At 30.6% G+C, this 16,253-nt stretch overlaps 1 protein-coding gene across 2 annotated transcripts in view; it reads left to right on the plus strand.

Moving 5' to 3' along the window:
- The window catches only part of PPM1A (protein phosphatase, Mg2+/Mn2+ dependent 1A), a 64,243-nt gene extending 49,753 nt beyond the window's left edge, over window positions 1–14,490 (plus strand). Inside the window, exons 4-6 of one of the 2 annotated variants that reach the window (XR_007950667.1) lie at window positions 3,602–3,710; window positions 6,302–6,548; window positions 7,374–14,490. Coding sequence is in view for 1 of the 2 variants with exons in the window: in XM_051977777.1 (XP_051833737.1) it covers window positions 3,602–3,710; window positions 6,302–6,359; window positions 7,374–7,403 (197 nt within the window). In the remaining variant the exon portion in view is untranslated. The remainder of the gene's footprint in view (window positions 1–3,601; window positions 3,711–6,301; window positions 6,549–7,373) is intronic. The other variant, XM_051977777.1, reaches the window with a different exon arrangement.
- Window positions 14,491–16,253: the final 1,763 nt, after the last annotated feature.

Consider the following 16,253-nt stretch of genomic DNA (forward strand, 5'->3'; position numbering starts at 1 on the left):
CTATTTTGTTCCTTGATAATGATAAATAACATGTGTGCACTGATTGCTAACTCAGTAAGTAGTTCTTGACATAATACAATGAGTTTGTTTCCTCACTGGCAAGTTCCTTCATTTTTAATACTTTAAAAAAATTCAATAAGTATGCTTTATTCCCAGGTAATGTGCTAAACTAACATTAATAGAAATAATCAATTTGAAATCAAATCACATTGATCTAAATCACTAATGCAAGAAAGGAATTAAATTTTTAAAATTATGTGCTTATATATAAAGAGTGACGTCAAATTTTACGTCATTGACTCTTTTGTCTTTTAAATCTGGCTCATTTGTTCCCAGAAAAAGATATAGCTCTTTAGTTTTGATGAAGTATGGACAGTTTTTCGATATGCATTGCTACTTTCCCTTCCTTGTTTACTTTGTTTCAAAGTAAAATGATCAAGTATTCATTTTAATTAAATATTTATATGCTATAATATCAGAACTTTAGAACTGTTTATTACTCCATTCAAGAAATACCAGGTAGGACATTTATGGTACATGATAAATGAATTGAAATTTTTTTATTATGTTAAGTTTAATAATGTTTTATAGTTAAAATGTAGATTATTTTATATTCTAAACTAAAGTTATTTTTTCTACCAAGGATAAGGCCAAAATAAAACTGCTGCTACTTAAAATGCCTTAGAAAGGATAAAATGGTTAAAATTTTACTTGAAAGAAAATTAAAAATTCTAAAACATGTATGGAATTTTAAAATCAACTTAGGTTAGAAGATGATTTCAGAATAGTATTTGGTAAGATGCAGAGGATCTAATTTAAATTATCACCTCTGCCACTGATTATCCATGTAACTTTGGGTAAGCCATTTTAACTTTTCTTGTCCTCAGTTTCCTTATCTATAAAAGGGGAATAGGGGACAGGTTGGATTAGATGGCCCCTTGAGGTCTCTTTTAGCTCTGGATCTATGGTCCTGTTTTTCTTTTTTTTTCCTTTTCTTTTTTTTTTTTTTTAAATTTCATAAATTTTATCAGTAGGAAGTAGTTTAAAAAGTAGAGAATTTTGTGCATCTTTTATTCTGGTTGAACAGAATAAATTGATCTTCAAATCCAAAGCATGCATTAGAAATCTTTTCTGGCATGTACTAACAGTTGCTATGAAATGCTAAACTTCATCTTAATTACTTGGATGAAACAATCTGTGAGCATCTCTCAAAACACAAGAAAATAGTTTCAAAAAGGCTTTTTAGAAAGGCTTCTGTGTTTCCCCTCTCCCCACCCCGAATTTTTTTTTAAAACATAATCTTTGTTGCTACTAAATATTTAATGGTTCTAGCAATTGAGCTTTTTTTTTTCTTTTTTTTGAAAATTAACTTTCTAACTAGAGGTACAGTAAATTCATGAAAAGCCTTTTCAATCTTTTAATCCCTCAGTAAATTTGTGTTATTTTTGTTCAGTTTTGCATTTTTCTATTGTGAATCAGGATTGTTATAATACTTCTGATCCTTCTAGGCTGATATTTTGGATACTATTATTGTTGTTTTTATTTTAAATGCCCTGACAACTCTGCCTCAGCTTTGGGGATAGGGTGGAGAATATCTATTAATATTCATGCTAAAAGGAGTGTTCTGTAGTGCTAATTAGTGTGTATATTTTAGGGATTGGGATTAAAGGATTGCTATTTTACAGACTTCATTTATGGTTTGATTTTTTGAATTAAAAAAGAATTAAGGTTTGTATAATACTAAGTGTCAAGTAAATTGAATAAGTTTTTCCACTTGAAATAGAGAACCATTAACCCTGTTTTTCAACTTTATACTTTTTAGAATGTTTGTCTTACTGTATTTTTGCACTTTATAAAAAAAAAAAAAAGGATACAAGTTACATTGAAATATAGGTGATTTTTTTTTTTCCTTTTTATGACTGAAACCAACAGAATGGTTCAATTTGTCATCAGTGTTATTCAGATTGTATCTATAGTTATCTAAATAATTGTATTAACTTAGTGGAGTTTGTATGTTAAATGTACCAGGTTGTGAAATTGTTTAGTTTAGGTAAACACTAAATTCATTTATTTTTGTACAGCAAAATTTTAGCATTAGCATTATGAAGTTATATTAGATGTCAAAGATTATACAATAAAAGGAACTTGGCAAACCAAATCTGAGCTCTTTGCTTTTTATTCAGATTTAAGAGTGGTAGAAAATTCTGAACAATAAATGTTAGATGGTAAAATTTTGGCCTTTACTCTGAAAGAACAGTTTACCACTTAAATAATGTGGGTTACTGAATCTGGTTATAAATAAAATTTTCTAAAATGTAGCCCTAGTGTTAGGAGTTTAATATTTTGATCTACAAACTTCATCTGATAAAAGGAAATAAAGAGCTTTTGAATAAATGGCTACTTTTCAAAGATTCCTAACTTGGCTAAGAACTAAGATGATGATTGCTTTTTCTCCCAACAACACTGCTTATTAAGAGAAAAAAATTTATCTCTTGAAGAAAACTTGCAAAAACATTTAGTGTCTTTATATAATTGATTTAACCAACTATAATATGCAATTGAATACATATAACACATATGACAAGGATACACATGATGCCTTTAGCATGGTCCTGCCTTATAGTATTCTTAGTCATCAAAATGAACACTTCTCATACTTAAAGAAATTGTTTTAAAAGAGAATTGTACAATCCTGGGTACATTATTATTATTATTATTATTTTTGGCATTCTGTGGTATAAATGGCAATGTATATGCATGCCTCGCATCATAACAAGTCCCATGTATTAGTGTACCTGTTATTGGAAAATTTTTATTTATTATTATTTGAGTAGTCTAAAAATATTGTCTTTTAAATTGGGCCGTTTTCATACCAAACACACACATTGATACTGAAAATGGCATTGTAATATATTTGAAGCTCACTCCTAATTAGCCTTTCTTATACCTATGTTATAGAACTTGTGTCTTGTGAAATCTTTAATTGTCTTTAGATGAAGCATTAATGGTGGAGTTTTAGCATGTAAAACCATGATTTATAAGCTTAAGATGTGAATGCATGCTGTTTAACCTGTGTCATTGTGTGACTATTATTTAAGTATCAAATGGTTATGACTAAGAATATGATTAATTATTTTTAAGGCAATTACAAATTATTTGATTTTTATAACTTTAAAAACTCTGCTGTGCAATGTTTTTGTTTACAGGGCAATGTTCAGTAAACATGTTCCAGTCTAAAGAAAGGAATTGGTCCACTCAGAAGTAACTAATTGACTTCTTAAGAAAGATGTTTTTCCCATTTGTTTACAAATACTCCTGATTACATAATATGCCAATTTAACATGTATTTTTCTAATTTTAATCTTGATCACTCTTCTTTAAAATTAATCTACAAAGTTTTTTTTTTCTTTTTGTCATTTTGTATATTTACTTATCATAAACTTTCAAAATTCATTGTGAATTTTTTCCTTTTGGGACCAGTATGGAAATCCTGAGATGTGTTAAATACCATTTATAAAAATATTAAGCTATCTTTGATTGTTTCAGTCTTGTAAAGTTCAATGTGGATAGCACTTACAAAAAAAGTACTTCTGATTCCCAGAAATCATAAAGAAGCAGGGCGAAGGCGTACCAGACTTAGTCCATGTGATGCGCACATTAGCAACTGAGAACATCCCAAACCTCCCACCAGGGGGTGAACTGGCAAGCAAGTAAGTTTTCTATTTTGTATACATTGATCCATGATTACAGTTTAGAAAATATTTTTGATACACAATTGACAAAATGGCAGTTACATTTAAGATGATTTATTATTGCGTGTAAGATATTTTTACTTAGTTTCTGATTCGGGGTATTACTAAAGTCATTTGCTACTTAATGAAACATTACCATATAGAGTGTTTTGTTTCGGTTTTGATGCTTGTCATTTACACTGAAAAATGTCAGTTGTGGCTCAAATGGTGACATAATTTTCAGCATTATTTGTTTTTAATGATCTTTCTAAATTAAAATAATGTACAAATATAAAATACTATTGTTATATGGCCTTAAAATAACCATGACGGTTACTATCCCAGGATGAGTCTCTTTACTTGTTTAATTAATTTTGTTCCTTTACAACTTATTTGGAACTTCTTCAGGTTGTTTTTTCAGGTACTTTTTTTCCAGGTACTTTAGCCAGTGGACTTGAGCTAACTTATATTAAGTATTTAAGGCCCCCAAGTAGAAAATTCAGATACCAGGTCTCTTTTATCTAAAAGAACTGCCATATAAATTGACACAACAGGATTGCACTTAACTCTTCATTTCTACTGTCTTTTTCTCCATACTGTTCTTTACAATATGGCTGAATTGATCCTTTGTATGAGTCTATCTGATGTTAGTAGTCTTTTAAAACTCCTCAGTGATTCTTCATTGTTTGCTGAGAAAAGTTTAGACTTCTCTGCCTAGTATCACACTAGATTTTCCTACCTTTTCTCATGTATTTCTATTTTATGTGTTTCATGCCTCAGTCAGACTGGATTACTTTCAGGGCTCTGTACATATTCCATGTTTTGCTGCCTTCATTTCTTTGATCATATTCCCTATTCATAGAATTTTTCCCCAATCTGCCACTTTGTGACTTCCTACCCATCTTTTAAAGCTTAATTCAAAACCTATAATAAATGACAACTCCTTCAGGAAGCCCAACAGAAGCAGCTTATTGCAGTGGACTGAACAATGGAGTTGGGAGTCAAAGGAACTGAGTTTGAATCCTGACTATAATTTATTGTCTATGTGACTTTGGGCAAATCACTTGACCACCCTGGATCTTCATTTCTTTATCTGTAAAATTAGGTGGTTGGACTAGAAGAGCTCAGAGGTCCCTTCCGGCTGTAATCTATGATTCTGTGATCCTTCTTTGACCCTTCTCCCCCAAGTCAGTCATGATTTTTTCCTTCTTTGAACCAGAAATAGCATTTTTATTTACATTTAAAAATACTTATGTATTATTTTATATATTAGTTACTTGTGGTTTATCATGGTCCTTCACACATCCCTATATGATCCAGAAGGGCAAGTACTGTGCTTTGTCATGCTGTAGCTCCTTTAGCATCAATGACAGGGATGGGTTTATTGAGTAGGCAGGTTTGTTCAGGTGATATCTCAAATATCTATATTTGGTTATGTTCTCATAGTCTTGACTTGCTATTCAGGTATTAACAATGTGCCAAAGAGATCAGAATCATATTTTCTAGATTATTTCTATTTTAAAACTTTATTAAAATGATTCAAAAATAAATTTTTTAACATCATGGATTTTTTAAAGTATGCTGTTATTGTGAAGGTTGCATTACTATAATGGAGCAATTTTTTATTTTAAAGCTAACTTAGTATATATTCCTTGCAGTTTTGTTTCTGTTGCCCCCTCTTTTCCACAATTTTTAATTCACATTTTATTGAAACATTTGAATTTTAACATTTGGGGAAGAATTTTTCACCATTTTGAATAATTTTTATTTTTATGCCAAAGTTTTTATACCAAAGTTTTATGATTAAAACATGCAAAAAGGGCATTTACTTATAATATTGGCTTTATCTTAAAAGAGCTCAGGAACTTAAAATTTAAAATAATATTTAAACATTTACTGCGTCAAATTTTGCAGGTAGGTAGAACAAGGAATAGGATAGAATTTCCTAACTCCAGTCTAAGTTAAAGGCCAACCTCAAAAACTCACTAGTTTTGTGACTCTGGATAAGTCACTTAATTTCTGTCTGTCTCAGTCTTTTCACCTGTAAAATGGAGCTAATAGTATCTACTTCCTAGGGTTTTTGTGAGGACAAAATGAGTTAATATTTTATAAAGCACTTTGCAAACTCTTAAAGCATTATATATAAATGCTAGCCATGATGAGTTCTAAGCCAAAATTAACATGGAATTTGTGGCTAGTAAAAGTTGCTACTATATCATAGAAACTATTAAAATCACTCCTAAGCTCTTAAAATAGAGCATATGCACCGTTGCTTTTTTCTCAGTCTTTCAACTCCTTTTGTTAAGAATTACATACATTGTAAGTCATAGAATTCTATAGTAGAGTTTCTCTACAAATGTGTGGTACTGAAAATCAAAAGAGGCCTTATTTACTAAGTGTAGGAGATAGAGAATTGTACCTAAATGTAAACTCATTTGCAACATTCAGAATATTCATATTTATGATATATATGTATATATATTTTTTAACATGGAGCAATGGATTATTGAGCAAATGTTGGATTTGTCAAAGAAGAATAACACTTTTCTGCCTTTTTCTTTTTAATTTAGGCGGAGTTTAATTGAAGCCGTTTACAATAGACTGAATCCTTTCAGAAATGATGACACTGTAAGTACTATCTTCTCTCCTCTCACTGCCTCTTCCCCTCCTCTCTAAATGCATATCCTTCCTACCTGTTTTTGCAGAGCTGTTCACTGCACCCATTCTCTTACACACACCCCTGATTGATTGCTCTGAATTCTGCTTGCTCTGATCTCTGCCTGAACAACAGTTCTAGTGATTGAGGACATAATCATGGTGAGTGGCCACCTCTCAAAAAAGGAAAAAAAAAAAAAAAAAAAGGAAAGAAAAAAAGGAAGTCTTTGTGAATTCTTCTAGGTTTGTAAACATCCTACATGCCTTCTGAATGTTTATTTCCACCACATAATTTTTATATTTGGGAATAACATCTTTGCCTTAAAAACGGACATTTTTAGTGGTTTTCAGTTTTAAATAAACTTGATTTGGCATAAGCAAATATTAAACTTGCGTTCACATTTTTAAATTATTGTAGTGTTGTTTTCAAATACTAGAAATCCACACATTAACACACCTCTAGGAGGTTTTTTTGTTGAGTTGATGTAGCATTCTGATTTTTTCATGTGTGCGTGTGTGTTTGTGTGTGTGTGTTTTAAGACTTAAAAAATTAGTATGGATCAACTTTATTCCCTCATCTGTGAAAGGAGGGAGTTTTGGACTGAAGTATTTTCCAGGTCTAATATTCCTCTATTTGTAATCAGATTACACTATAATGTTTTTCTATTAACATTTTTGATTTTACTGGAGGTCTTAATTTCTTCATACATGGCTAAAGTTTATAAAAATGGTGGCATGAAAAGAAACTATAGAGTTTAATCTGGGAATCAGAGTAAAATTATAAACCATCTTTTTGTTTATAAAGCTTTTGATCTGAACTCAACTTCTTTCCTTGATGTTATTTGTTACAAAACAAATAGTCTAGCATAAAATCTGTGACACGGGAATCTTTTTCTTTTTTTAACCTTTTTCTTTTCAAGATTAAATAGAAGGTAATAAGTTTGTCAACTCTAGGCCTTAAAAGGTGCCTTTTTTTCCTTCATAAAGGACTCTACATCAGCTGATGATATGTGGTAAAAACTTCTCATCTAGCCTGGAGTTTACCTTCATCCTCCCAAGGAAGTACATACAGCCCAACTTCATTGAACCTTCTTAACATCCATCTTCAATATTAAAGAAGGGGAATACTATAAGGGTGAGCAAGATGACACCACAGAACTACAGCAGTACAACAACTAGCCCAGAACTGATCCTTTTATTTTTATTTTATTTTTTTTTTATAAAATTGAGACTTATGTAAACGTGATTTCAAACCATAATTCATTTTGTAAATCAGACTTCAGCAATTTTTGTTGTATGATTTTTTTTTTTTTTTTGGTAAAGTGCAATTGTCCTTGTACAAAATGCTCATATTTAATTATGAACTGCTTTTAAAATCCCTATCAAAGTTTAAAATGTTCGGCTTGTTGTGTGATGCAACAGATAAGTGGGTAGCCCTTTAAATTCATGTTGTGTTTTGGAATTGGGGTGGGGGTGGGGGAAGCGGCAGCCTGGCCAGTGAGATGCTCAAAAAATACACATGATTATGAAGAATAATTTCAAAAATCTTACAGAGATGAACATCCATGAAGTTATTTCAAACATCTTTAATTCTCTTGGTAGTGAGCTAGCATAAGAATATATAGCTAGTTCATTCATAAACTCTTTCAGGATGTTTTTTTCCTTGTTGCCGCTTATTATTTCAGGTAATAGTGTATTCATAAGAATATTGATCTTGGGGCTAAAATGCCTTGATTCTTTGCACCTCTTTTGCAAGTCCTTACATTAAATTACTAATTGATGAGGAACAGCTTCCTACATAGAGTAGGAATCTGTAGCATTTTTACTATCATGATTGGCTGGGCCTTGCTGCTGTTCCTAGTAAAATATTCTGAACTCCATTTTATCAATAAAGCTTGATTTTAACAAACAAGACATTTAATCATGTATGTGTAATTCCTCTTTTTCTCCCCCTGCCTTTTAAAATGCCGTGTCATTGTAAATGAGGGGTTTAAGGTATGTAGATATGAAAACCCATTTTTAAAATGGAATGCAATGTTGCCCAAGGCATAGATGAATTTTTCCCCTTCCATTAAATGGACTAGAGGATTTTAAGTAACTATTATTCTTTAATCTACTTTAAACGGGTTTCTTTCAGACTGCCTATTTTTCATTCAGAAGTGCATCAACTTGAAATTACCCACCACTTAATGAAAATGTTAATTTAAGCCTGACAATCTAACACTTTATGATGTGTGTGAATGTGTTTGTGTTTTAATTGACCCACTTATTTAGAATACTAGTGGTTAAAATACATTTGTGATTTGAAATAGAGCATGTTGACCACATTTAAACATTGGTCATAAAATAACTATTAAAAGTTAAGGAATTATAGATATCAAAATAAAAATTATCTTATTTTAGGCTTATCTTCTCCCTTTGATCATATGAAAGTAAGTTTTCAAATTAAGTCGTTGACAAACTACTGTTTTGTGCTCTTTTGTATTGTCTCTTTAGGTTGAGAATATTGTATTATCAGTATGTAGTTTTAATTATTCAGTAGGAAGATTTCACAGGAAAGTCATTAAATGTAAAATTTAACCCATCATCTAATACAAAATCAAAACTTGGTGTAAGAATGTGGTATAATGCTCTCTATTTACTCTGTCTTTCCCTAATTTGGAAAGACACATATTTGTGTATATATACATAATATGTAGCCTTAAAACTAATGCAAGGTTAAAGAACATTGGACAAAGTAATTTAAAATGTCTCAGATAAGTATAGTTTATATACCAGCAGAATTCCTTCCTTTATCCCTCTTATGTGGGGGTGATTAAATGTATTTTAATTGTCTTTTTGTATCCTGTATCAGCATGAATGAAGAAAATATAAGTACTATTTGAATTTATCATTTTAAAGTAATTTGGGTTAAAGACCACTTCCTTTTAATGTCTAATTCTATTGTAGAATGAAAACTATCATAATGTCCTAAGTTAAAGCTTCTTACTCCTTACATAATGTGTCGTTAATATGACCAGCAGTTTGACTACCAGGTACACATATACCAGTATAAAAAGTTGAACTCTTAGGACATGCCTGTTCTTTACTGTATAGACTGAAGTTTAGTTCTAGAAACAATAAACTTTTAACTGGACTATGGACATTTTTGATATATAAAATCTTAAATCACAAGTAGAATTGTGGCAGAAAACCATATTTCAAATTACAATCACAGTGTGTCAAAATGAAATTTATTAAAAAAACAATTTTGAGAGGTCCTTTCTAAAAAATGAGAACATAGAAACATTCTACTATTACAGTTGCCAGTGTTTCACCTAGGGCTGATGGTGAAAGAAATGTCTAAAATAATTTATTCTGGCTTTGTATTTAGTACTTACTGTGGTCTGAGAACACTGAATCTATTATCTGTGAATAAACACTGCCGTGCTAGGTACTAATTTTAATTATGAAAATACATGCAATGAGTATGTATACCTTATTAAAACAATGGACTATATGTTTTTACTATTCCCTGAAAAAATTATTAACCATACTTTTAAAAGGCACTTTTTTTGCACCTTTGTTATGTATTTCATTTATTGTACCTATTCAGTTTTTGTTGCTGTGCTAAGAACTTTAGCACCTCAGGGGCTGTGCCACATATTTTTGAAGTGTCATGTGCTATTTCCCTTTGGGGGAAAATTCTTGTGTGGTAACAGTGTTGTAATGTGGTATTCCAAATGTACTTTGATTTAAATGTTTTAATAGAATGGACCCAGTTTACCTATTTAAAAAGGAAATGGCTTGTTGTATAGAAATCCACTTTCATAAACCATAGAGATATGTTCCCTTTACCTTACTTAGCTCCACTGATTTGTCAATTTTTGTGAGTACTTTCAGCCAGATAAAATGTCTTAATGGGTTTCTTTGGGGACATGTACCTTTTAATAGGTAACTGTGTAATGATCTGAGCAGTTTTCAATATTAACATTGACTTTTAGAAATCAATATATATATTCTTTATTAATTCAGCATTAAAGATTTATTAAATGAAATCTTTATTTTAGTTATAAATATTGTGTTGACCTGCTCTTGTTGTAGTATTGAGAACCACTGCAGAAATTGGTAATTTCATTTCCTGGTTTCATATTAAAAAGAATCAGGATTTTAAAAAAGAAATGAATGTATCTAATTAAGGCTTTTTGAATTACAAATGGTTTCATTTCTATAATATAATCCCTTTGATGGTATTTTATATTCTATCCACTAATATAACTTTTCAATTAATTGAGCTCCTTGAATGTGGTGGGCATTGTGGAGTATTCAAACAGGCCCTAACCTTAAGAAGCTTTCAGTATAGTAGAGAAATTTAACTTTTGTGTGTGGCCAATCAAATTAAGCCATAAAATTGATGTCATTTGCCCTTCATCCTTCCTCTCTTCACCTTTTCCTATCCTTCAAATTAAAAAAAATTTTTTTTAAAGTTTGTGCTCAGCATAAGAAGCTGAAATTTGGTGTGTTAAGGATTGTTTAGTCCATGTGCTTTATAGATTGAACTAAAGATATATAGGAACCTGTCAGGAAGAAAATCATGAATCACTTAGCTCTCAAAATAGGTTTAGGATTTGAGCTTTATATTTTTTAAACAGCCAGTCTCATCATTAATTAGCAGCCCAGTGTCAGTGTTCTCTTCCTTTTCAGCAAAGTGGCTCTTTGTGGCTTAATTATAATTTTACTTCATCTAATTATTAAACATATTTATTTAGAAATTCAATATTTTACCCTATTGTGCTATTGAAAAAAAGGATTTTTGTTTTGTTCTTTAAGGCTCTTAATGGAGAGATTAAATGAGAAGTTTAAGGATCTAATGCTTTGATTTCTAATTATACCGTATTACTATAGGATATACTGTTAGTACAAACGTTTTCATGTAAATATATCAGAACATAAAAACTGTTTCAGATTGTGTAATTTAATGCTCTGAAGGATCCCAGTAACCATCTTATAGTAGAGCTTTACAAACATTGCAGAGAGGTTAAATAACAGTGGTCCAAATTTCTAATGGATTTATTTTCCTTTAGGTATTGGGACATTTCATGGTTTTCTTTATTTTAATAGTTAATAACATGAAATTTTGGATATCTGATTCTCCTTTGTGTCTTTTTAAGTCATTTTCCACCACAATGCATAATTAATAATTAATAATAATAATTAATTAAGTTTATTAAACTAAGGCCCTTCTTTTAAAAGTAAACATTATTGCAGAGTGCTAAACACTTTTTTTTTAACTATCTCCAAATTTCTAGGTATGGTTTATTAGGGGGAAAAAATCCCTGTTCTTTACTACTTTACATACTTCAAGTGATTTTCAAGTATTATAAATAATAAAGAAATAAAATGGAATTTGCCTTTTTCTATTTCATTATCAAGTGGGCATTTTCCAATTTTATTGACTTTGGCATAGCTAGCTTCTTTCCCTTTTACCTACTTGCTATTTTAAGCTGTTTGCTCATGGTCCCATGAAATTTCTAGCAAATGCTTAGCTGAAAATATTCATTAGGATAACAGAGTTATCCTATTAGGTTTATCACTGAGAACAAGAAAAAGAAGAGGCCTGTTCAATTTATTTACTGCTTATGTAGCAAAGAGATGTGTTTTTCCCTTCTTTCACCTAAAATGTCTTATCCTTCTCTTTGCTCTAGTTTTTCTTTAATTTCATTATCAGACTGAAACAGGCCAATTTTGTGTTTGGTTAAAATTGCTTGGTATTTAGCTTCTTTATACTGAGAAAGGGCATATTTAAAGGTGTCTGAATACTTAATAACTTTGAGGGGTCAGTGTCTGAATCTAATTTCTTGGGGTGGAGAACTCTCCTTTGAAAACTGCCTTCACTCTTATTGACTCCTCTGCAATTTTATAGATTTAGGTAGTTGCCTGGGGTCATTGACAGTTACTTAATTTGTCCATTGTCTTTCCTGCTGATAGTTGTATTAAAAAGACAGGAATTCAACTGGGGTTTTCCAGATTCCAAGATCAACCCCCTATCCATTAATGGCATCATGCTGCCTTTTATTGAATGATATGTTAAAATAGGATTAAAATAAAGAAGTAGCTGGAGATAAGGATGAGTAGGGATGAAAATAGTGGGCCTTTATTATTTTAGTAGGTACAATAGTTCTGGAAGTCCCACTGTGAATCGCTAATGATGTAGCATCCTGTCAGGAAAATCCAACCTTAACTTCAACCTATATCACTTTCTGCTGCAAGAAATTCTTAGTGATAAAAGTTATTGCTCCATCAACGAGAAAGTAACTTTTAGGAGAATTTTGTTGATGTAGCCATTTATATTTTTTCTGAACTCATCTGATAAAGATAAAAGCAGTGTTTACTATAAAACTCTTGACCTTTCACATTATCACTGCACCAAAATCCTTTAATGATCCTATCTATGGGACATTTAAATTTTTCTAATTATTTTCTCATCAACTTTAATGTTTAGAAAAATTGCGTAGAGCCATTTTGTTCTTTTGTACACAGAACCTTTTGATCAGCCAGGAAATTACTATTTAATAACATATTTGCAAATATGTGTAATACTTTTTGAAGCAACTTAGATTTGTGTACATAGTTGGTTCTGCACCTACTTTCTTAATTCAGTAATTGCAGGTATGATCAGTGAGTGCCAAAAATTCCATATACATAGTATATTTATATAGTGGCATTATGCTATTAGACATTTATAATATATAAAACAAGAAAACCCCAAACAATTAAACCCAATAGTGATCAAAATGCAAGAGGACTGTTTATTTTAGTAAATTGTGTTAAGTTTGGAGAGCTGGGAGAAGATGCTTAAAGGCAAGAATTTAGCAGAAGTCTGAAATAGAGAGTTTTTCAAAATAACTAATGGCTGGGCTTTTCCCTGCACAGCAGAATATACCCTATAACTTTTTAAAATTTTGTATTTTAAGTGTTGAATGGTGAAGGGAAATGATAAAGTTAGGACTAATCTCTCTTTTTTTTTCTTTGAGGAAATCTAATCCTTTTCTAAGAAGATTTGGCCCTGGAAACTTAATTGACAGAAGATTAAGTGGAGTTAAAAAAAAAAAAAAAAGATTTATGGTAGAAACATTTAAAGCACACCTAATATAATGTTTGCTATGCACGTAATTTATTTTCAGAAGTTCACTAATTTGTTTTTTTCTTTTAACCCTTGGTTATTAGGAGATTAAATTTCTGGTATTCATTGCTGGTGTTAGAAGAATAAAAAAAAATATTGCACATATATTCAGGCCATCTCTGATTTCAAGTAAATCTTATGAATCAAGTGAAATCAAGCTAGATTAAAGTGCTAATAGAGAAGAAATTAATAATTCTGCCCAACAATCCCAGTCATCAGCCCAGGGTTAATGACATTTTTTTCCCCAAAACACATGTTCAATAAAAAAAAGGTTTGACTATTAATTGAAGTTTGGATTTTTTTTTTTTTGGTCACTAATTGGATGTTTTGATTAATTTTGGACCCGTCTCTAGTAGAAGTTTGAAGTAGAGAAATTACTACTCTCTCATCTAATGACCTTTTAATGAACTCAGTCTCTTTATTGGAGAAATACATCTCATATGTAGTGCCATGCAATGCTGATTGTTTTAGCTCCTGGCATAGTATTTAAAATTTTTTGTGAAAATGTAATTTTCCCCTTTAATTTGTATTAATGCTATGAATGAGGACATGTAAGCTTAAAAAGCATGTTTGCAGAATACTTAGCTTCTTTATAAAATTTTAAATTTTGAGACTAATATATAAAAGCAGAACTATTTTCCTTAAATACAATGTGTAATATTCTCCACAGTGATTACCCACTATTTGAAGTTTATGTGATCCAAAATGTGTTTACAATAAGTTCAATAAATGTATATTTTGTATTGTGTACCAGTTTCTGGTCCAAAGAAAATGTGTGAATTTAGTTTCTAACTCTCTAAGGTATACTTTCTGTTTTGACTCCATTGAAGAATTACATTAAGCCTGTGAATGGTTACAGAATGTATATGAGAAATGGGACTTAGAAATAATTTATAGTTTTAAAAAATGGTGCCACTAAATAATAAACAGGCAATTGCATAACGTGTGTGTATTTTTGATTGTTTAGTTTTGTGTAGCATACTTCTTTAAATATCAAAGTCACTACCATTAAATTTTAGAATTTGTTCTAGGAAAAATCTGGGTAACTTGAAAATAGCTTTAGGTATATATGTACAAGAAAGTATTGAGCATATATATATATATTTTTTTTTTAAATTAAAATGTGTATCATTTTCTTTATCATTGTTTAGCTTGAAGGTAAACCTGAAGTTTACCATTTAGAATTACAGTGCTTTTCTTTTTTGGTCAGGAGCTGTATTTCATCATTATGGAGAATTAGCAATATTAAAGTCCTCTCTGTTACTGGTTGGCAATTCTTTAATACACAGCCTTAGAGAATTGCTTGGGAGCACTTTAGAAGTTAAATCACAGAGTTAGTAGGTATTCTTATTTATAAGCAATAATAGATAATCTAGTTCAAATAAGCTAGCTATTATAGTATATTATAGTATAGTATATAGTATAGGTTTACAAAAAGTGACCAGAACCCTTAATAACCTAGTTTTGTTCTCATCTCAGTCTTCCAGTGGTAAAAACTGGAAGGGAGTCCAAGAGATTACCCCAAATGAAATATGGCTTCAAAAAGGACAATTAGCTAGATTGGATCTGCTCAGTTTATTCTTAATCAACTCTATAAATCAAATGATTTTCAACAATTACTTTTTTTTTTAATTAATAGCTTTTTATTCACAAGACATATGCATGGATAATTTTTCAGCATTGATCCTTGCAAAACCTTCTATTCCAACTTTTCCCCTCCTTCCCTCCACCTCCTCCCCTAGATGGCAGGTCAACCAATACATGTTAAATATGTTAAAATATATGTTAAATATAATATACATATACATATTTATATAGTTATCTTGCTGCACAAGAAAAATCAGATTTAGAAATAAGGTAAAAATATTCTGAGAAGGAAAACAAAAATGCAAGCGGACAAAAACAGGAGGAGTGGAAATGTTATGTTGTGGTCCCATGGTTCTTTTGCTGGGTGTAGCTGTTTCTCTTCATTATTGAACAATTGGAATTGATTTGGTTCATCTCATTTCAACAATTACTTATGCCTTAGCTTGGCTTAAAGAGAAAAAAGTACTCTAATACAATTTAGAAGACTATTTTATGTTAACATTGCCTTTAGTCATTAAATTAAAATTTAAGTCATTAATCTGTATCTTTGGTTCTTACTTCTGTGAATGGTATTGGAACAAATAAAATTGTAGATGATAAATTATGAAGAATTTGGAGCTTCTAAGAAATCTTTTGCTATAGGAATTCAGGTAGTTATCAAAATGGAACATGAAGTCTTGTTTATACCGTAATGATGAAGCCTTATAAGCAGAGTAATAAAAGAATTTGATATTGGTGTAATGAAACAGGATAAAATATTTTCAATTGATGTGCGGTTGATACTCCCTTAGAGTCAAGTTTTTCTGCTTATCTCGAGCTTTTCTATAATTTGAAAAATATTTGTCATTGGAAATCATTCATTACCATTACTTTTAACTTCAAGATAGTTTGACACCTACTATAAAAGAGACTAGGAACATACTTTTCCTTCACTTTTTTTCATCTTCATTCATTAAATAAGTTAAGTCTACCTCAGACGAGGAAATATTGCTTCTAATAAAAATAGTGATTGTATAGATATGGGAATCACAGTAGGCTTTTAAAAATGAGATTTATACTTTCATTGATTTGGAAAACTCACCCTTCTAAACAATCAACAAACATTTAAGTGCCAGGAA

This window comes from Antechinus flavipes, chromosome 2 (assembly GCF_016432865.1).
Source record: "Antechinus flavipes isolate AdamAnt ecotype Samford, QLD, Australia chromosome 2, AdamAnt_v2, whole genome shotgun sequence".
Lineage (NCBI taxonomy): Eukaryota > Metazoa > Chordata > Mammalia > Dasyuromorphia > Dasyuridae > Antechinus > Antechinus flavipes.